We start from the raw sequence: 23,280 nt of genomic DNA, 5'->3' as shown, positions 1-23,280 counted from the left end.
AGGAGACAAGGCTTCGCCTCCTTGACATGTTCAGAGCAATTTCCAGTTGAAAAAGGTCAACATAGCACTTACGAAGCGGCAGCACCTGGAACGCTCTTGTAACTCTGCTCCACGAAACGCACTCAGTGACGGTAACGAACCTACCGTTTCTGGTGGAGCTGGTGCTGGGAGCGCCGGGCGCCGTCGCTCTGCCGGACGTCGCCGGATGCTCCCGCGCCGCGCTGCTTCTGTGAGCACCCGCCGGCCGCCGAGGCAGGCGGCTGAGCTGCGCGCATGGGCTCTGGTTTCTCGGTGCTGCCGGCCCGCCTCGTGCGTAAATACGGGCCGAGTTCGAGGGACACGGCGGGAAACTGCTGCCCCGAGCGAGAGCAGCCGCCTGGCGCCCTGGCGAGCGGGATGAGGTGGGGCAGGGGGGCAGTTCCGAGCACGGGCAGTCCTTCAGCCCTGCTTTTCACCCCCCCGCTTGGGGATGCGCCGGCAGCGTTTGCCACCGCCGCCGCCCCTCCTCAGGGATGCCCGCTGTCGGGGCGACGGCGCGCGACGCTTTTTTAGGACCAGAACCCGAGAAAGCCCACGCAGTCCCAAAACCCCATCGAGGGAGGACACGTACCCCGGCTGCCCCGCTCCCGGCCCGGCAGACCTGCCCGCCACTCCTCACACCCTCGGTGCCACCGCGGGGCCACGGACACCCCCGCCTCGGCCAGCCCTCGGCTGGGGACGGGCCTCGGCCTCGGCGCCGACCCCACCTTCGCGCCTGGCCTGCGGGACGGCCGCCGGGGATCGGGCCCGGGGTGTGTGTGTGTGTGTGTGCGCGCGCCCTGAGGGGAGCGGGGGCTTCGCCTCACGGCCGCGCGTCGCGGCCCCCTCCCGCCGGCAGGGGCCGCTGTGACTCACCGCCAGGAGGGCCGAGGCGCGCTGCTCCCCCGCCGGCTGCTCCCCGTTGATGCCGCCGTTGCTGAGGAGGTGCTGGTGGTAGTCCGGGGGCGCGGCGGCGTTGGCGGCGGCGTTGGCGGCGGCGTTGGGGGCGGCCGAGCCGCCGGCGTTGGCCGCCTTGGGGTGCTTGCCGGCCTTGCGGGCGCCCTGCCCCTGCTGCACGAGGTGGAGGAGCTGCAAGGTGCTCTCCCGCTCGCGGTCGGAGCTCTCGGCGCGGCCCCGCTCGTAGCGCCCCTCGCAGCTGAGGTGGTGCTGGCGGCAGACGGCGATGCGGGCCCGCAGCCGCTCCACGATGGCGCTGTGCACCCGGGGCGCCGCCGGGCCCCCCCCCAGCAGCCCGGCCCCCAGCCCCGCGGCCTGGGGGGGAGCCGTGTCGCCCATCGCTGGCTGCCGGTCCTGGCCCTCCGGATGGGTCGGTCCTCACTGCCGCATGGAGGGAGGGGGGGGGGGGGGGGGGGAGGCGGGGGCAGCGGCGGGAGCCCGAGCCCGGGGGCTGGCGGCGGGGCGGAGGGCGGTCAGCCCCGCGCCCCCAGCCCACCCCCACCCGGCCTCCGGGCGGTGACGGCCCCGCGGGGGGTTGACAGATCGGGGGAGGACGGGACGGACGGGGGGCGTCCGGCGGGCGCTAGGGTTGTGCCGGCATCGGCCGGGCGGGAGGGGCGGGGGTCGGGGCCGGGCAGCCCCCGCCGGGGGGCTCCGCGGGGCGGAAAGGGCGCCCGGGGAAAGGGGGGGGGGAGAGCTCCGCCGGGGGAGGAGGGCGGAAAAAAAAATAAATAAAGCGAGCCGCTGCCTCCAAAATGAGTCCCTGGATGAAGGAGATCTCCCTCGGGAATGAGTGAGACTTGGCAGGTTTATTGATTTTATTTTATTTCGGGGGAGCGCGGGGGGGGGGTGGGGGTGTTCCTTGAAGTGGAAATTTAAGGCATTGCCGTGCTCGGTGGCACGGAGAAACCCCCCGGCGGACCAAAAATCTCGTAGATTTGAGGGAGTGGGGGTTGCTTTTTTGTTGTTGTTGTTGTTGGTTGGTTTTTTTTCCCCTAAAGTCTTTAGTAAATGTGCAAATAAAGAGCCGGGGAAGGAGGAGGAGGAGGAGGAGGAGGCGGCTGGGGTTAGTTTAGTCTTTGTGCTTTCTCGTTTCTCTCGCCCGCTCTTTGCTGGCCACTCTTCGGTTTATTACTGCGTCCAACTGTCTGCCGCTAAATTGTAGTTCCTCTAAAAATAATAGAGACGGATCCCCCGGTCCGGAACAATGTCAGTCAGTGGACTTCCAGACCACGCTTCGCCTTCAGTTAATCCAGCCACTGGATAAAATCCGTACTGCTTTCAGTGCTTATTTCCCCCCTTAGTAATAAAGCAGCAAGCTACGAACCCAGGCAGAGAGCTCCTCTCGCATACTTTCCCTTATACTCCCAGACACTGAATAGTTTCAAGTACAGTTTCAAGAAAAGCACGGGGGGGGAAAAAAAAAAAACAACAAAAAAAAAAACAGGAAAAAGGAAAAAAAAAAAAAAAAAGCCAGCCCCTCTTCAGACAGTAATTACAAACGGAGAGTTGCACTTACAAACTTCCAGCATTTTGCACCCAGCACAGTCCAGCCACTTTTCCTTTGTGTTTTTGTATATTCCATCCCCGACCCGCCGGGGCGGGTGGTTGCCGGTGGGCTGTCGGCGCTGCCTCCGCCGGACGCTGCCGCCGCCGCCGCCGCCGCCGCCGGGTGCCCGAGCTGCCCGTTGCCCCTCCGTGCGGAGCGGAGCGGAGCGGGGGCGGGAGGCGGGTGTCACCGATAGCGCGGCCGGGGACGCGGCGCCGGGGAGGCCGGGGCGAGGCGCGGAGCCTCCCAGCGGCCGCGGAGGGGAGTCGGGCCGCCGCCGCCGCCGCCGCCGCTCCCCGGGAGGTATTTGCATGGGAGGAAGGCGAGGAAATCCCCTTTCCCCTCCTCGCTCGGTACCTGGGTGCGGGGAGCCGCCTGAGCAGCCGGCGAGGAGCGCAGCCTCCCGCTCTCCCTCCTCCCCCGGCGGCGAGACCTTCAGGCGGGTACGAGGGAGTTAGTTCTCAAATAAATCACGGCGCTGCGCTCCTCTACCAGCTGGATTTCTCTGGAACAGGCGGTCGAAAAAAACAAGCAGTGCCTCCTAGGGCGCTGTCACGCACGGGACGAGCGCACGACACGAGGTCAGGCTTGGGATGTGGGAGCTGCGGGCTCCGACACGACCTGCTTGGGTGTTCGGGGCATAGGCACAAAGCGCCTGCGCTTCAGTTCCTCCCCGGGAGAGACGCAGCCTTGGCGCTCCTCTTGCCCGACTCCTCTGTTTAGAGCAGGGGTGGCCGACTGCGAGGTCTGGCCCCTGGCACTGGCCTCGCTGCGGCCGGCGGCCGTCAGGTGCCGCGTGTTGCTGTAGGTGAGCTGCGAAGGAGGATGCAGAAGTAGCTGGGAGCTGGTCGGCTTCATGATAAAGCTACTGTGGCCGTATTACCCGAGTTCCCAGATACCTCTCTGGGAATAAAAATGGCCCCCAAACATGCAGGGAGACAGCCCTGATGGAGAACCTTTAAGGTCTTCTTTTGGGACCGTACAGCCCCTAATACAAGGGCGCATCATCTCGTTTAGTTCTGCAGCGGGTCCAGTCAGAAAAATACACAAATTTCATCACAACGTACCGGGAGCATTAAGCTGAGGATGAGGAGGAACTAACCTCTTTCAGGTGGTTTTATCTTCCTTCCAAAGTCAGACACATAAATGCTTTGAATACCAGTGATGAAATAACACACTCTTGGAAATTCCCCCCAAAATACATAAAAGATACACAGCACCGGACATATGGGAAATATGAAAGCCCCCGCTTTCATGACCCCCATCCCCTTCACGTTGCAACGACCACCCACATGGGTTTCCAGGATCTGGCTGCGTTGAATGTGCCGGAGTCTCCAGCACATTCAGACCCGCGTTTGCCCCAGCAAAGACTTTGATTCTTCGCTGAGGGTCGAGGTCTGGGGAAGCCGGGCTTGTGGATGTGCTACCCTCAGAGGAAGGCATTATTGCTAACAGGAAAATGGGATTTTTTTTTTTGTTTAACCTTGAACAACCGAGGAAGAGTGGGTTATTATTTGATACATAACGGTAGCATGCATCTGTTGAGAACAATGGGCTGGCACAGTTGGAAAATAAAATGAAATTTTAATGTTTGTAAAATAATAGACAATGTTACCTTTGCTTCAGGCCTAGCTAGGGCTTTTATTCATTCTTTACAGCTCAGATGTCACTGCTGTGTTTAAGAGGGTCAGTCGCAGAACGCGCGTGTAACAGTAACACACGAATCTCATGGAGAATAAGCAAGGGTGTTTTAAACGAAGTCTTGCCTGGGGTTTTCAAAGTTGCTGTGGGAATATGGAATTGGTGGTGTTGCTCCGGAAGATACCAGGGTAGCCGCAGGAGTTCTCCCTCTCTTACAAGATTTTGTGGAATGATCTTTCAGAACAAAGATTTTTGAATTTTAACTGAAGATGTTTAAGACTCACTTTTTGCCAAGCAGCATCTCGTGTTCTGTGGTTTAATACATCCCTTTCAGGGCGAGAGACAGCTGGTTGCAGGGCTGCACTGCAAGTCCCGGTCGCTCAATACACAGCGAATGCTGCCCCTGGTGTTTCAGAGAAGGAAATGCCCTAAATCCATCCCTCAGCCTTTCAAGTTTTGTCGAGAAGACCCTGGCGAATGTTACCAGCCCCTGCGTACCGCTCATCGGTTTTGGTTTGGCTAGTTGTCAGTTTTCTTAAAGGCAAACGGTTCCGAACATCATCATAACATCACTTGCGATTCGTGTCATAGGCATTCTAATAAACACACATGATAAAACATTAACATAACAGGTCCTGAGTAATTTTTTTTTTCCTTCTGTCAACATTAATTTGTGACCTTTCTACATAATTCTGTTAATCTCACATGAGCTGTCATGCTTGAGCATTTATTCTGTGTGAATTCACTACTGCTGTCGAAGCTCCGAGTTCCCTAAGTCGGCAGCCCCTTCGAGATCAGCAAAACGCTTATTTGTGCTTGCTGGGTTCCACAGCCAGGAATTCTTACCGTAGACATCCCATTGTGCTAATAACTTTCCAAAAGTGGAACAAAAATGCTGTGCTGAACCTATGTCACTTAAAAACTTGAGTACATGCTTAAATCTAGGCACATACCTCGTTCATCTGTGTTTAGAGATCACATACCAAATTACTTCAAAGTTATATTACCTCCACTGGAAGGGCACATGCTTAGTATCAGTCCTGCGGAGGGTTTTGCAAACCAGAGCTTTGAATTTTCAGCCATTTCCATTACTTGCTTTTCAGTGAGGGTTCTTAGCCATTTTGAATGACTACAGTTATACATACGTGTATTTCCTGGGGTATTCCCAGCTACGCAGGCTCACGAACCATGCAGCTCACCTGGTAAATTGTTTAACTTTGGAGCAGAGTCTGACTGCACCTGAGTCAGTTTTCTTGTCCTTAAATTTTGGGCACAAGGTGCATGCAATTACTGCTCTGCTTAAACTGTAAAATAAGCCATCTGGAACACACACCAGTTTTTTAATTAAGAATATAATCCTCAGAGCAATCTAAAGAAACTGTCTACATCTTATTTAATAAACAGGGGGGGGAAAAAAACCCCAAACAAAACAACCGCATGACATCACTTACTACCTAGAAAAATACCAAAATTCACATAAACTATTCAGGGAAGTGGAGCCACTGAGGGGGTTATTATCAGGTTCTTTCAGTACCATTTCACATATTTCTCATATTATTACTTGGCTGGTAGATCATACTTTCTTACATTCTTTTGTCTTACCTCTAAATTCAGATTAGAAATTGGTGTTTCTTATTCCTCAAAGCAGAATCAGAAAGTCAACTTTATAAAGTCTAGTTTGTGTGTGCTGGATATTTCTCTTGGAGTGGTATTGTATTTACATGTGTTTATCTAACACACCCACTTTGTTTATCCAGACAGACTTAAAGAAGCATAAAACTACAAGTCTTTATTTATCCAAATAAAAGTAAACTAGAGGAGTTAAGCATGGGAATTGCCTGTAATTGCCTGCTGAACTGCTAGAAATAGCTGCTTTTTGGAAACAGGAGAAGCCTCCACTGTTGAAAGAAAATGACAGTAACAGCTATCTACTACTAGCAAAGTTTACCATCCCATTTGATCCACAAATGACTTTCTTTCCAAAAACTGAGGGACACAGGGAGAAAAATCACTTCTTTTCATAAATCACTGCAATAAGCGGACATAGACTATAGACTGAAAAGGGCCTTCTCTCCCAGAAGTACATCACATTAGTAAGCCTGATCCTGTGCATAAATACCTTGTGTGAACTTTATCATTATCATAGTCTCCAGTTACAGAACTTAAACTAGAGCAGATTATTGAAACATTGCAGGAACCAAAGTAATTTCCAAGCAAGATCATTAATCACCTGTGCCAAGTCTAATCACATACTGAGCTCTCTTCATTGTTCCATTAAGACAGGTACTTTATCTTAATTAGAGCTACTACTTCAAAAATTAACACTAAAGGCAATTAAAAATGCCCTATCGGAACAAACGTTATAGTCTCTCACCCCCTAACTCTCCTCAAATTCTCTAATGTGGAAAAGGAACTATGAAAGACTGGTCAGATTTCTGATTTCTCCCGTCATTAGATATTTGCACAAAATTTTGCTGCTAGAAATATTCCGAGTATTTCTGTATATAGAAAGACTCAGGGGGTAAGAGTCCTCTTTGTACTTCATGCTGTACAAGTACTAGCATTTACAGCTTGTCCTGGAAAATTTGATCTAAATTTTTACATATACAGCTCTTCTAAACAATCTTTTCATTTCCTGTGGTGAAGACAAATGTAAACATTATGTAATGATACTTCACATTCTGTGTCTTGTAGAAACTCTTCAGGTAAAACAAGAGCCACAAAAATATTATCCCCTCCTCCAATCTCAGTGAGGGGAATATCAAAGTTTAAGAGAGACTATGCACACGCAAACCTTATGTCAGGCCCTGTCAAGCCAAATCAAGTATCAGTTTCCTACTGAAATAGAAATCAGTGATATCAGTTGTAGGCATTTTCTTAGTCCAACTGGTCATATCACAGACAAGATTAGTAAACCTATGGAGGCACTTTTTTCCAAGAAACTCTTAACAGGATACTTTTGTATCCCTGTTAGAGACAGAAGAACATAGATCTGGAAAAAAAAATGCCTGCAGGAACGGGAAAGATGTAGATAGCTCACACTTTTTAGGTTAATGAAGAGGAGGTGAGAAACGTGATCTTGGATGTGGTAGATATCAAAAAATGAGTAAAACTAATAACTGGAGCAATTTGCCAGTTTTAATTTTCAATCAAAATGTACGTATCCTTGAGATATTATCAGTAATCTGCAAGCCAAAATTTCCCAAACTTACTTTTTAACTTGGTAGCAAACAGCTTAAATGTGGCAAGATGAGAAATCAACCATTCATTTTGATTGCAAAATTTTTAAATAAAAATCATACAGTCTTGAAAGTTTTCAGAAAATTCAGATGGCAGCAGAAATGAAGACCAGTCAGGAAGGCTCTGAGAGGGCATATGCCATTATGTGGTACAAACCTCATTTATTTCAGAATGGTTTTCCCTTGTAAGAATAAAGTTACACCAAACGTAAATGTCATTTTATTATTCTAGAGAAGCCAACATAAGTGTACAGAGATTTTGTTAACAGAAAGAAGTAGGGCATGAAAGGGCATTACTTTTCCTAAAAGGGATGTATTTGAGATAGATTCCCGAGTACTTTTAAGTTGATGGGTGGGTTCCCACCAATATTCCTAGAAGAACAGGGATGAAGAAGGAAAAATAGTGAAGATTTCCTTCAGCTTTGGTAACCAGGGAGATAGGTATAAGATATATCAAATCTCAGAATATTTACGTATCCAACTCACAGTTAAGGTATGGAAATAACACCTCCAGTGTAAATTACTTGAGAGTAAATCTCAATCTGTTTACTGGGATTTTTCACCTTGGTTTGTAAATCTCGAATCTGTATGTGGTACAAGGGGGAACTGATGGTATTAGCTCACTCTAATAGCATATAAACCATTGCTGAATTTCAACCCCTCAAAATATAAAAGCAGTTCATTTCTTACAATGAATGCTGGAAAAGGGGTACTGAATGACAAATCTAAGGTACAGTTCCTGTGGAAAAAAGCCGAGAGGTGTTCACCGTTAAGCAATACACCTGACAGCAGGTCCCTAGCCAATCAGCATATCTGTTACCACTAGAATGGCATAATGAATGCAGGGATTTCTTACGGACAAATCCATGACAATTTCATTCATTTTGCTTTTGAGAGCAATTTGTTAGAAGAATCTAGAGCATTAACAGTATCTTTCCTTTCACCAAGTTGCTCAGCCACAAAAGACTAATAGAAGAGTATGCGTATACAGCAGGATGTAGGAACAGCTCCGAACTGGATTGAAAGCCCTGCATCCTGCATCTTATCTTAGGCTACATCTAATTAGTTTTATATGCAGCACAAATTACAGGGACAGAATCATAGAATGGTTTGGGTTGGAAGGAACCTTTAAAGATCATGGCCAGGGACAACTTCCACCAGACCGGGTTGCTCAAAGCCCCATCCAACCTGGCCTTGAACACTTCCAGGGATGGGGCACCCACAACCTCTCTGGGCAACCTGTTCCAGTGCCTCACCACCCTCATCATAAAAAATTTCTTCCTTATGTCCATCTATACCTACCCTCTTTCAGTTTAAAACCATTGCCCCTTGTCCTTTCACTGCAGGCCTTGGTAAAAATCTCATCTTCATACGTATAAGCCCCTTCACAATAAGGTTTCCCCGGAGCTTTCTCTTCTCCAGGCTGAACAACCCCAAGTCTCTCAGCCTGTCTTCATAGGAAAGGGGCTCCAGCCCTCTGATCATTTTTGTGGCCCTCCTCTAGACCTGCTCAAGCAGGTCCATGTCTTTCTTATGCTGGGGACCCCAGAGGTGAACACAGCTCTCACGTGGGGTCTCACGAGAGCAGAATCACCACCCTGGACCTGATGGCCACGCTTCTTTTTATGCAGCCTGGGATATGGTTGGCTTTCTGGGCTGCAAGTGCACATTGCCAGTTCACGTCCAATTTTTCAGAATGGACAATACAGTACTTAAACCTTCCTAACTCCTCAAAAATCTACTCCCATGGCCCCAAAGAACTCTGACTTGGGCTTCATGCAATTCAGGTAAGGTCTGCATCATGATTCTGAGTAACTCCTGCTTTCTGTTAAGTTACACTGGAAGAAATCTTGCTTATCTTGCATGGCCACATTAATCCATTCTCTTAATTTTTTAGTTACCTGAAGTTGTGGACATTATGTTTGCACAACGTAATTTGATGTCTAAGATCTCAGTAAATTGCCCCAGCTGCTTATTGGAGACAGCACTGTGGGTCCAAGTGCTCATGTAGATGGCTAAGCCAGACTCAGTCTGTGTGACGCCTATGATGTGACTCATCACCTACTCTCTAAAGAGAGGAATGACTACTGTGCTGCAAATGTAGTCAGGACTGCAGAATATTTGCTCTGTTGCCTTGCAACAGTCTATACTGATTCCTCAGAGGGGAAATAGATCTTTGCATTTGGGTCCTGTCTGTTGTAACTATCATTCTAAATGGTTGGACTTACTTGCATGTAACGAGCAACAAGGAAAGTAAGATGCAAGTCATACATTCTTGTATAACACAGCCTTACCTTTCCAAATATACCTATTTCAAAATGTCTCAGCATGTCCTACCTTCCCTATGATGCAGCTCAATATAAATAGGTGGAAAAATTATTTCATGAGTAAACAGGTATCAAGATGTTATTTTTAAGAACAGGAGGAAACTTAAAGTGACCTATGCAGTAAGACTGGAAGGACTGATTTGATAAAACTTTGGGTTATTACTGACACAGATGAGAAAAAAAAGATACACCACAGCACATTCTCAAACAGTAGTTTAAAGGCATATGGATTTAAGTATAACACAGCCTAAAAAGAATCTTGAAGACCAAGCAGAGGGAAAGCACATGCAGATAAAGCAGGCCATTCAAATTTTTACAAGATGTCTTTCAAAGATCTGTACGACCACTTAATCAATTTTCTCTTCTTGGAAACTGTCTGCATCATTCATGTAGTCTTCAAGATCATTATATCTCTGCAAATAAAATAAAATCTGTATTATTTTAGCAATGTTTAATAAATGAATTACATAAAGACTGCTTTTTCTTTTTCTTCAATACAGTAACAAGCATTCCAGTAACAATTCAGAAGCAACGATACCTGAAAGCTTTCTAAATGCAATTGTACAAGTTGTCTTGAAATAGTTCATAAAGTGTTTCTGAATAATTCAAAGTACTTCAGCGTAAACAGAAGAGTAAAATATTCTTGCTGTGCCTCATGTACATGTTTCCAATCTCTCTGAGTTACAGCTTGAGTTTGTTGTGTCACTGCTTTCAAATGAAACAGGAGCCGGCCCACCACAGCCCAGAGATCATGCAGCTGTCCAAAAGCTTCATCTCGCAAGTTGACACAAACTCTGTGTGAATGCAGCCAGCATACCACTGTTTGAGAGACTGGGTCAGCCGAAGTGGATGAATGGTTAAGCTGAGTTATATTGTTTAAGCCCAGTAATTCAGAACTGATCAATTAAATCAGACATTTTATCTCAGCTTACTTCTATCTACTTGGAAAAGGATAGGTCAAATAACTCAGTTGTACCTTCTGAATCCACCCACTGTCTTCCAACTGGCTGAACAGCCGTTCAACTGTGTCTTTGACTGGTTCATCCTCAACACCATCCAACTCAGTAATGGAGCTGCAATCCATGTACAACTTGTATTTGAAGTGCTTCAAATTATGATAAACTCTTGTACGATTCGCACACACCATGCCAACCTTCAAAACCTAGGCCAAAGCGAACAAATCATTCTCTCTGATAGCACTGTGATTATCTTGACAATATAAAGAACGGCTAAGTCAGTCTAGTAAGACTTTATCAGTCTAGGAGGATTTTTTTAAAAATGAAATAAACAGAATGACACATTACATGCATAAAATGAGCGCAAAACCATGTAGTTTTCACAGCCACAGCAGAACAATTTTTGAGCAAGCAGGCAGCCAGCAAGCCTATGCAATGGCAGCTTATCAGTACTGTTTTCTTGCAAACGCAACCATGTTTATAATTGGTAGTATCTTTCCTATCTCCTAGTGGAACTTTGTTACAAAATCACTAACATTTTAGACAACCATCATATTGTGAAAGCTGAGGAAGAGAAATTATTTGATTACTTTTGCTTAATATACAGTACTTCCTAGTGACATGAAATACCAGTTCTAGCATTTTGTAGACTGAATAATATTCAATATTTCTTCAAGAAATACCTATGAATGCAAATAGACATATGCCTAGAATCATATATTTAATAAATATATAGAGACACCGGATTTCATAAAAATAAAACCTGAAAACCTAGGTTTTATACAGTGCAAACTGTATGATCTGCAGCTGTCTGGGAGGTATAGCTAGGCCATAATGCCTCTGCATCTCCCATTTATTACCAGTTTTACTTCTACAATTTCCATCCAGAAAAGACAGAGCTGTCTTATTTAACAGTTTTCTTTACAGCAGTATTTATAGATAAACAAAGGGTAAATACACACGTAAATACATAATCAGAGCATGGATTAGAGTAGATTGATTATCATCTATCAGCTCTAACATTAAATACAGGCAAGTATTTGCACGTACCTTAAACTCAGATTTTATGCAAAGATGTTAAGCAGTGAAGGTGTTTATCTGAATATACTGAGTAATATGTGGGTTATAAGAACCTCTGGCAATCCCAAATCTTCACTAAGAGTATATGAAATTGAAGGTGTGGGGAGGGAGAAAGAATCAAAGTTCATCTGCATTTATGGACATCCTGCATTTCACAAGAGTAAGTTTTGTTCCATTTCTACAAGACAAGTAGTTCAAGTACATACAATGCCAAATCAGAAGAGGTATCTATCCCTGTAAATGACCCATAGGTGCACCGATTACTACTCCAGCCCATGGAGACAAAGCCTGTCAGGTAAGAAATCTTCATCTCACCGGTTTTTGGAGGTCAGGTTTTCTACGCTTAAAAGCAACATCATTAATTGGAAGAGCAACTGACGTCATCTACCTGGACTTGTGCAAAGCATTTGACACCGTCCTGCACAACATCCTTGTCTATAAATTGGAGAGACATGGATTTGATGGATGGACCACTCAGTGGATAAGGAATTGGCTGGATGGTCACACTCAAAGAGTTGTGGTCAACAGATTGATGTCCAAGTGGAGACCAGTGACAAGTGGCATTCCTCAGGGGTCAGCACTGGGACCAGCGCTGTTTAACATCTTTGTCGGCAACATGGGCAGTGGGATTGAGTGCACCCTCGGCAAGTTTGCCGATGACACCAAGGTGTGCGGTGCAGCTGACGCGCTGGAAGGCAGGGATGCCACCCAGAGGGACCTTGAAAGGCTTGAGAGGTGAGCCCATGCGAAACTCATGAAGCTCAACAAGGCCAAGTGTAAGGCTCTGCACATGGGTTGGGGCAATCCCAAGCACAAATACAGGCTGGGTGATGAGTGAATTGAGACCAGTCCTGAGGAGAAGAACTTGGGGGTAATAGTGGATGAAAAACTGAATATGAGCCAGCAATGTGAGCTCACAACCCAGAAAGCCAGTCGCATTCTGGGCTGCACCAAAAGAAGTGGGGCTAGCAAGTTGAAGGAGGTGATTTTCCCCCTCTATTCTGCTCTTCTGAGACTCCACTTGGAGTACTGCATGCAGCTCTGGGGCTCCCAACATAAGGACACAGACCAGCTTGAGCAGGTCCAGAGGAGGACCACGAAGATGATCAGAGGGGTGGAGCAACTCCCCTGTGAAGACAGGCTGAGAGAGTTGGGGTTGTTCAGCCTCAAGAACAGAAGGCTCTGGGGACACCTTATAGCGGCATTCCAGTACTTAAAGGGGGCCTACAGGAAAGATGGGGAGGGACTCCTTATCAGGGAGTGTAGTGATAGGACAAGGGGCAATGGTTTTAAACTGAAAGAGGGTAGATTTAGATTAGATATTAGAAAGAAATTCTTTACTGTGAGTGTGGTGAGGAACTGGAACAGGTTGCCCAGAGAAGCTGTGGCTGCCCCATTCCTGGCAGTGTTCAAGGCCAGGTTGGATGGGGCTTTGAGCAACCTGGTCTAGTGGAAGGTGTCCCTGTCCATGGCAGGGGGGTTGGAACTACATGATCTTTAAGGTCCCTTCCAACCCAAACCATTCTATGATTTTCATACATGCGTAAAGAAATTCAGCTCCTGATACATACAGGAGAAACTGATTTAGTTTTACTTAAAAAAAACAAACCAACCCATCAACTTATCCTTCAAGGGCAGCATTGTTTTGGACAGATGTCTTGTCACACCTTTGCAAGTAACAAGCAGGTAAATAGCTAAAGGTCAAAGTTCTTTGCATCAGTAATGCAAGCTGCAATTGTATTCCTATTTCAGATTACACACACATATATATCAGAAAACCCAACCATGTTATATATTGCAAAATGATCTCTCCTGAGCCGCAGCAGTGATACCCTTTATTGCTGCCATCAGTGATAATCTGAATACTCTTTTAAATTATGAGAAGTTTAAGTTTTGATCAATGCTTACAACCCATGTTTTCAGGGAGCTTTTCCGAATGCATGACCAAACGTTTGCATCTCTGAGCAGTTCCCCAAAACACCTCACCTACTTATACAACCTAGCCTTAGCAGTATCTACTGACAATGACAGTAACAGAAAAGCATGTTTATATTTATAATGATTATATAAGCTAAATCTATATTTATATGTATTATTTATATATTTTCTTAAATACATGAATGAACTTCATTTCTTAAATATATTAACCAGCAGCTCAACTGATACAAGCAGGCATAATACCACTGAAGTCAAAAGACACACACCCACTTAAAAGAACTTTTGATCTTACCGACACTAGATGGTTATTAACTGAAATTTTAACCATCCTGAGATTAAAAATTCTGATTACTATATTGCAATTCTCTACTGATCATGTACATGTACCTATATGCAGCTCATCTTCTACTCTTCCCAAAACTGAAAAGCTAAGGCTTATGTTTGGTGCTATAGGTGCTTCTGAAGTCCAAGACCTACCAACTAACACATAACCTTGATTCATTCAAATTTCCAGAAGTACCATTTCAAATACTGAAACATTCAAGAACTGAGCTGTGGTGTTTCATAGAACATTTAATAACTTTTCAAGTACCCCAAGCAATGAGGTGTGGCATATGGAACATTATGTAATGTAAAATAGGAGATACCATCTTGCATCAAACTGATGGTCCAGTTCTTCCCCTGCAACAACAGCTAACAGGAGATATTTAGGAATTCAGTACAAGATGCAGGACGCACACCAGAATGATTATAACATTACCATACAGCTTCTAGCAGTCAACAGTCAAGACAGTGTGTACCATCCCAACTATCATGTTCCATAGTGTGGGAGAAGCTTCCCCAAGAACCTGTCTAAACCCCTTTGGGACCCACTAACACATTTTGCTTCCAAAGTATCTTGTGGCAATGAGTTTCATAGTTCATTTATGTGTGAGGTGTAAAGTATTTCTATGCTGGAGAAATGCCAGAGGCATATAGCTAAATATCCTATAATGTAATTAAGTATTGTGTTTTTAAAGCAAGAAAGATTGTCTAAAAATACAATACTATTTCAGAACGCAGCTTTGGAAAGAATCTCAGTACTGTACTTCTAATTTTTTCCTCTCACAGTTCTCAGTGACTGTCCTAATGCTTAACTTATCTAGTCAAGCTGGTCATATCAGCCAAAGTTGTGTTAAATCACTTTGTATGGAATGCAGGAGCATAGCCTGACAACAGCACAACATGTAGTGACTGAACCCATGTCCTCTAAGCATGATTATAAACGGAAGTAGAACACCAAAACTGAGGAGCAGAAAACAGTTTATAATCCAGGTGACACAGGAGCAAAGAGGTGTGGGGGGCATCCATACCTCTAAACCATTCAATTCTCCCTGACCATGGAGGAATGAGAATTGGCAGCTACACACAGAACAATCACTGCAAGCCTAAGCAAAACTGGAACAGCTGTTTCTCTTCTCTTTCTACTGGCAAAGCAGAATACTTCAGAGATGAGAGAAAAGGAAAGTTTTATGCAGAAGAAGAGGGTTGGAGGTCTGTTTTTGTTCTCTCCACATCCACTTTTCTCGGGTATTTTCAAATAAAACTTTAGAAAATAGTCCAACTACGTGTTTCCATTCAAGCTGATCTGCCAGTGCTGAACTGCCTTCCCTTTCAGTCAATTAACTTCTTGAAGTGCCAGTTTTATGTAGCTCTGTGTGCCTTTCTTCTTTTTTCTCAATTGGCAGTACAAGTTGATCAGTGTGTTACCAGCAGAACTTCAAAGACTACTTGAGAACTGTACCTTTAGCAGTCTAAATTACAGATGACCATAAGAACACAAATGTTGCATTACAAAGGCACTATCAAAAATTACTGGAAAGAGCTCAGGAACTCTCTCTCCTGGGTCTGTTCTATAGCCCCTGAGCTATATTGAGCATACACATGCCAGGCATCTCACCAGATGCTCGGGTATACAGGTTAAAAAAAAGCTCTCATTTTCTACTGTTAAGCTGAAGAGGACAACAGTGAACTAGCAAGTTAGTTCAATATTCAGTAGGATATTCCAAGTTTTTTCCAAAGTGAAAAAATAGCCAAAGCTTTATGTAGGACAATGTTTGGACAGCAGTGAGGCAATTGCTACTGTTATTTCCACAGTGAAGCTGGAAGTTGAGTAAAGATTAAATTCTTGTGCTAGTTCACTTATTATTTCTGGTTAGGTAAGGTACATGCCATGAAAAACTGAAAATTTTTAATTAGTGATCTACATTTAGGGACTTGTATCTAATGAAGAATAATGACTGTACAATGGACTGCAGTATCAGTGTTAGTATGACTGCCAAGGACTTACTGATTTAGTGCAATAAACAAGGGGAAAAGCCTTGCTGGAAAAGCCTAGCTCTCTTGACTATCATGCATACACAGACTTACCAAAACAGAGTATTAACAACTGCTGCTCAGAAGGGTCTGTAATCTATTTAAGAAAAACTGTGGCACAGATTTTCCTAGATTCTGCATTATACACAGAGCCCAGTATGATGACATAATGATAATCACACTGACACCACTCAAATCTCTAAGTTAGAATATTTGCAAAGATCCAAACAATACAGGCTTGCTCTTCAGTAAGGTGTACTTCCAGTCTGATGGGCTTCACTTTATTTTCATATAAGTAATCCTATTATACTGCATTTCACAATATGTTGTAAATACAACTTGTTCTGACACTTTTTTCTTTTCAGCAAATACTGTGAGGAACTTCAGCTGTATTCAGAAATTCTTTTACAGTCACAAAGAAAAGGAATATACCTTCTACACCTCCTGAAAGGGAAGAAAGGCAGAACTTGGGTATCAGCTTGGTACACAACTGTAGCAATATTTTATTCTTGACAAATTGCGTGCTTTGAGTTTATCATAAGAGGTCATGGATTACATTACTTAAGAAGGTCATATGCATACCTAATCATAACAATTACTGGTAGCTGTAAATTTGAAGGGAAGATCCCCAAATATTAGGAACACCCAGGTTCTTAAGAGTCAAGGTCTTCAAAAGTCTCAGCTGTGAAATATAACAAATTTGACTGCTCAAGTCATCCAAAACAACTGCCTGGTGCAACACTGTGTAACAACATGAAAGATGCGTTTCATTCCAAAAATACAATTTAATCCAAAATGTCCCAGTAGAGACAACCGAGTGAGAAAAAGATGCAAGGCTACCTAAATGGGAATGTTTTCTAGTTGGACAAGTAGTTCTGATAATGCAGTAATGAGAAAAAGGTCTAATAAAATGTATTGAAGTAGTTAGGAACAAGTCTTCTCAAAAGGAGATCAGCAATTTCAAGTGTCAATGCAACTGAGATGTCAAGATACTTTGTCCTGAGTGAATAGCTACATGGGAAATAGCAGATGTGAAAAAATCTGAAGAATGAAGCAGTAAATTCTGACTAGGCTGCACTTGGACTATTAGGATGACAGTGGCACTATTTCACTCAATGTTCTGACCTAGAGCAAACAGGAACTGCTGGAGTGCACATGGATGCGCCAAAAGCTAGAGGCACAGTAGGCACAGAATTAGCAAACCTAGTGACCCAGTGTAGAACAAACCTTACTGGCAACAAAACAGAAAACACAATCATTCAATGGAGATGATTGTCCATTACACAGAAAGTAACTTTTATATTGTTTCTGAAAGCTAATCAATGCAAGATTCCTGCTGGGAAAGTCTTAAGGGCATTATAGGCACACACAAAGGTAAATGGCTTTCAAGTGATCCAACTTTAGTGAAAAGGCCTTCTGATATTTAGAATATATGTAAATGAGGCAAATGTCATTTTGATTTAAAGCCTCAGACTCCTGGCATATGGAGATAGGATCTATTAAAGATTTAAAAAAACCCAACCAGCATAGTATTTCTCAGGTACCTGGTGAAAACCAGGAATGCCAGGCATGTTCAGAGCATCACTCAGTCACATAATTTCTTTACCACAGGTTTTCCTTTCTTTAAGATATGCAGTTGCTTTAGGATTTTCAATCTTCTATTATATGTTCTCTGACAAAGCAAAAAGCTACTTCAGAAATAACCGATTGAGTGCTCATGTGAATCTTAATGTGTGCTGTCAGCCTTTCTGAAACACAGTTTCAGACTGCCTCCCCATGCACCACCAAAGACAAGCATGCCGAGTAGGATGTGTAGGATGCCATGTACCTAGAATTTCCTTCTTGCCCTGGATGATACTCAGACTGTAGAGATTTGAAGCAGAGGAAAAATTGAGGCAAATGTCAATTTTGACTCGAGGGCAAGAGTTATCAATAAACCATACTGTATGTCTTAGAGCCCTTTCTCTTTATCATGAAGTCCAGCTCATGGTTGGGTATACTTACTAGCGCTTACTGCAGTGCAAGTACATGTGCTGCATCAGGTACTAATATTAAGTGGCAAAAGTGAGGAGGAAACAGTATACTGATCGTTGTGATGCAGGCAAAAACAAAAGTCACAGAAAATAAAGATTTATTTTCTTGATAAAAGCTAGGTTTATTTGAGGATACTTTTCATTACCTCTTTTCCAACATATAAGAAAGTATGAAGGTGGGTAGAGGGGAAGGTGTAGAGGAATGCCTCTACTCATCCATTCCAGTTTCAAAGGAACTTCCTTCATAATTCATAGCTAAATCCAAGACTACACTCCTCCAACTGCAAAATGGTCCTCACATTTTAAAAATTAATAGGATTTAGACATGGAAGTACAGTAGCTTAACTCTTGCCTCTAGCATTATAGACATTAGATGTCTTGATAGGATTTCTATTCTTTATATGATTTTCTGTAACACCAGACAAAGTTTAAAAGTAATTATATAGGGTGCTTGTTTGAAGTTACCTGCTTGTCATCTGACATGAAGTCATCTGCTTCCAAAGTTCTACTATTGTAAAGCCTTCCAGAGAGCAGCACATTAAACTTACAATACCGATTCAATTCACAGGCCTGACAAGACATATTTTTTGGATTTTTCAAGATTATGCGAATGTCTGGGTAACAATCCACACGCTCCTGAAAAAGAGATTTCAAATAACATTAAAGAATCTCTTAAACTGAAAGATGCCTCAAATAGGCTGCTGAATACTCTGTACTCACACAAAATTAGTGCAAGAGAAACCAAAGAGATTCAAATCTGAAGTCTTTCACCATTCAATTGCAAACATAAACCTTCTCAAACATTTTCCAACACTTCACTCAGCTCTAGTTCATTAACTCTTTCTTTTGGCTTCAGACCTAAAGAATGGATCCTGCATCCCGGCACTTATTTTTCTCATCTCTCTCTCTTTTTTTTTTTTCTTTCTCTTTTTTTTTTGGAAGGGGTCGGGGGTGTAACTATATCAGTTGGTCTGCTTCAAATAAATACACTGTATCTCTCCCCCAGACGTACTCCATTATTACAGTGATTATTAGATCACCACAGCTATCACACTAACACTATTCTACTAATTCACATACAGTGACTAGATTACTATATATTGACTTCATTTTTTTTTGAAGTAGTAGAAGGTTCATTATGAACATACTGGTTTATCTTTTTGTGGGAGAAGGAAGAAATTTTGTTACAACATTTAGCAAGTCACAAAAAAACCTCAAAAAGTCATCTGCTGAAGATAGCAGGAAAACCATTCAGGTAACTGAGAACAGATTCTCTTCTGTTACCTGAATGTTTATCTGGTTACAAACACATAAAATACTTCTGATATTTGTAAGTATCAAAACAAGTTACATAGGTTAAAAACCAAAGGGTTTCTATTAAAAAACTATATATAATTATAGCGATTATTGTACCTTTACAGAGAATTACGGTATTAAAAAAAATGTCAGCAATAATAAGATTTGGAGCCCACTTCTCTATTTGAAGTAGAAGCTACATACCTTGTATCGATCTTTCCAGCGACTTCTAGAGATTAAATTCTCAAGACGAGGCTGAATGAAGCGGTCATCCAAATAATGAAGTGAGAGCAACATATCTTGTGCATACTTCTTTTGTCTTGTTCCTTCTGTTCAGTAAGAGTCGTCATTAATTTGCTGACCACCCTATGTTATACAAGTTTCTTCAAATAAAATTTTCAAGGACATTATGCTTCTGCATACTAAGAACTATGAATAATTTTAATAAATTATTACTAAATACATTTGCTACCGTTATCCATAAAAGCGATCCATGCATCTTTGATAAACTGATGTATTTAATTATTTTAAAAGTCTGTATCACAAGAGGTACATGAATAAACTCTACAGTCAAGGCTAATGTGAAAAGCTGTCACCCCAAACGGAGACCCATGCACTCAATCCCATTTAAAGAATGGAAAAGGAGGGGGGGGGAATGTATCTTGCTTTTTGTACAGCTTATGTAAGCTGTTCATAATGTATAAGGGTGGAGTTTGCAATCCATGAAAACAAACTGCTCTGAGATGCTTCACAGCAGAAATTTTGACAACTCTCTTTGTCACTTACAAAGAACACGTAGCAACTGACCTTTAAACTTCAGCAGCACAGTCAAATGCCTTCAGTTAGGCAGCATAAGTACTTCCAAATACTTACTCAAGCAAAAGAAATAAACAAGTATGAGGATGAGTAAAACTACCACTATTCCACAACTGTCTCCCAAATATGTGCCGCACTTCAGGAATTAAACAGGACTTACATAGGTGCAGGCCAATTCATGCTGTCTCGAGCTTCAGCATGTACAGACATACAAATTAATTCAGCTACCTTCCCTAGTCTTTTAGCAACACTGTTATCAAAGAAACAGAACGAAGAAGGACTACTGGCTATCTAGCTTTCTATATAAAACCAGTTAATTGTTATTATCATTATAGCCACCATAATTACAATTAATTGTTTTTCCATGTGCACTTTACACGTACACATTTTCAGTAATACAGCTATACTGAAAGCTCAAAGAGGTTGTGCTAGACCATAAAAAAATCCCTCACAAGAAAAAGTAAGTCTGAACTCTTAATACTACAGTAGCTGCTCACGATTCAAACTAATTAACAGACTCACTTCCACTAACTCAGAAAAATCCATTCTGTGTTATAAAAATATATCTTTGTAATGCTAGGCTATGTTCATACTGTACAATGTTCTTCAGAAACATAGAATACAACCTCCAACTCACCCGCATAGCTGATCTACTTACAGCACCTTGGCATTAGTTGTTAGTTTTGTAGAGCAGATACAATTTGAAATAGAAGGAAGCTATTACCACATAAATCTGACAAAGTTTACTTACTATTTTCATAAGCTTGTTTTCACTTGGTAAAACAAAACAACGCTAACAACTGGAAGAACTAGCAGTGGTAGATGAAAGACATTTTTAGCTCCAAGAATACACAGCTTTATTCTGAAGTGTGTGCTGTACTTCAGTTTCTCCATTTCCTCTTAAGCTCCTGATGACACCAAAACTTCCTCTCTTTGGCACTTTGCTGACTCATTCCACAACCTCACACAGACAGTGTTCTCATTAATCCTACCTTTACAGTGCTTCTGAAACTACATGTGAGGTTGCCATTGAGCCCCACTAGGCCAAATGCCAAAAAACACTTCCTCAGCAAGAACAAGACAAGAAGTACTGACTGCAGCTGAAATTTATTTATCTGAAAGCACAAATGTTAAAAAAAGGAAAAGAACAAAAAATCAGATACAGAGTAACCTCCACAACTAAAATTATTATCTACCAAATTCCTCAGAAAAAGCTATGAAGCACGCAACATTTTGACAAATCAGCTGACCTTGCTATGTTTTCATTGAGATACCTACTTTGAAATTAATTTCGCTTTCATGCTGGAACTGTTAGTACTGATCAGTAACACAGAAACACTTCTTACATCTCAGAATGCCTTCTAGGCTTAAAAGAATTAAGCCTACACGTTTTTCCAAGATTACTCTATCCTTTTCAGGTAGATCCCCCCCCCAACCCCGAGGTACAGAGCAGCAAAACAAAGAACAGATCTCAGGACACACAGTCCTATACTCTAATCAGGAGACACATCCTTCTCTAGAATAAATGTCTTTGCAGAATTTTGAATGTACTATTATATTATTTAATGCAATTTACTTACCATATAATGAGCTCAGAAAAGTGTCATCAATTGCATTTATGAGGAAAGCCTTTACTATTCTTCTGAAGTGTACATAATGATCACAGCGAGATACTGGGAAGAAAGCAATATAACCAGAATTTACAAAAAAAAAAAAAAAGAAAAAAAAAAAAGAAAAAAAAAGTAAGCAATGTTGAAAGTCCTTTGAGAATTTTTTTTTCCTCATTATTGTAAATTTAGAATTTTAAAGTAATTTTAAATATGGATTTTAAAATAATTTCATTGTACACCATCCACACCCTTAAGACCCTGCCTTTAAATAGTGCTTCTCATCTCAGTGATCTTAATGAAATTTAGCATCCTAAAGTCACACAGCCTTTCAGCAATAAGAGCCAACAGTAAGAGCTATAAACACTAAAAGAAGAGAATAATTTGTTTTATGAGTAGCAGGAAATAATGCAAACCAGAGAAGGCCAGGCTTATGGGGTGGTTTTGTTTTGTTTTGTTTTTTCTTTTTTCTAACTTACTTTCAAATACACACAATTCTGCTCAGGTCTTTACTGGGGAAGAAATACCACAAATGCTTGTGACCAGCTATACTAGCACCAGCTGTCCAGTCAGCACACACCTGCTTCTGAACAACAAAATACAGAAGATAACTAGCATAAAGTTCTGTTTCAAATCTCTCTGCTCCTGTTGCCAGTTTTCATAAAAGGTCAGCTTGGAAGTTTTCTCACTCTGTGCAGTTTGGCTGAAATTGACCAATGAATTCAGAAAACCCTATAGACCTGTGCACCCAAGTCACACCGCCATGAAATAAAAATACATTTAAAAAAAAAAAAAAAAATCCCAAGCCCCCAACCCCCCCAAACTCATGGTAAGAATTTTACATCATTCTCCAGAATAGAATTTGGCCAGAATTAAAATAGCTGCTCTTAGCATGTATCACAAGATGGAGGATGATGCTTTTAGGTCTTCACAGGAATGACTGCATCATAGGTAGCTTACTTCATCCTAAATCAGACCAACTTAAAAAAACATCTGTGCAACAGGGTTTCCCTTCCTTTCCCCCAAATTATACCCTCCCTTTAATAAGATACAGGAAGACTTTAAAAGTTTACTATGGAAATCAGAGTACTTCCACAATAAATTGAAGTCTTTTAGGAATCTGCTTTTAAACTATCATACCCTATGACATAGTACTTTTATTTGCAGTCCATTACTATTTATTACAGCACTACAAGCAAGTTATACATATAGACTTGTCACTAATTTTGATCTTACAGTGTGGGACGTAGTATGCCAGGAACTCGCTATTTGATGTATTTAGTTCCTTCTGTTGTGCCTGGTTTTCACTCCTTATGTGCTCTGTGTTGTCATCATCATCTTCCTCTTCCTCTACTATAAAATCTTTCATGCTGTCACTGTCAGTTTCACTACCTTCTGTTGGTGTGAGGGGCAAGTGACAGAGGGGCTCCTCTTCTGTTTCTGCTTCATCATCAGAATCCTAATTAAA

General features: G+C 42.8%; 2 protein-coding genes across 8 annotated transcripts in view; both read right to left on the bottom strand.

The window, feature by feature from the left end:
* The window catches only part of MAML2 (mastermind like transcriptional coactivator 2), a 220,219-nt gene extending 218,701 nt beyond the window's left edge, over nucleotides 1–1,518 (bottom strand). The window contains exon 1 of the mRNA XM_049823520.1: nucleotides 895–1,518. Within this exon, the coding sequence (XP_049679477.1) occupies nucleotides 895–1,314 (420 nt within the window). The 5' untranslated portion in view covers nucleotides 1,315–1,518. The remainder of the gene's footprint in view (nucleotides 1–894) is intronic.
* Nucleotides 1–23,280, bottom strand: part of CCDC82 (coiled-coil domain containing 82) — a 426,644-nt gene that overhangs the window by 401,363 nt on the left and 2,001 nt on the right. For 5 of the 7 annotated variants that reach the window (XM_049823530.1, XM_049823532.1, XM_049823529.1 and 2 more), the window contains exons 3-8: nucleotides 23,049–23,271; nucleotides 21,786–21,878; nucleotides 19,594–19,718; nucleotides 18,559–18,729; nucleotides 10,708–10,893; nucleotides 7,609–10,144 (exon numbers count right to left, since the gene is read on the bottom strand). In XM_049823530.1, coding sequence (XP_049679487.1) covers nucleotides 10,079–10,144; nucleotides 10,708–10,893; nucleotides 18,559–18,729; nucleotides 19,594–19,718; nucleotides 21,786–21,878; nucleotides 23,049–23,271 — 864 coding nt within the window. In that variant the 3' untranslated portion in view covers nucleotides 7,609–10,078. Of the gene's footprint in view, nucleotides 1–7,608; nucleotides 10,145–10,707; nucleotides 10,894–18,558; nucleotides 18,730–19,593; nucleotides 19,719–21,785; nucleotides 21,879–23,048; nucleotides 23,272–23,280 lie in introns of those variants that run through there. The other 2 variants (XR_007508865.1, XM_049823534.1) reach the window with 2 other exon arrangements.

The sequence above is a fragment of the Accipiter gentilis genome, chromosome 19, assembly GCF_929443795.1.
Source record: "Accipiter gentilis chromosome 19, bAccGen1.1, whole genome shotgun sequence".
Lineage (NCBI taxonomy): Eukaryota > Metazoa > Chordata > Aves > Accipitriformes > Accipitridae > Astur > Astur gentilis.
This window is presented reverse-complemented; position numbering and strand designations above follow the sequence as displayed.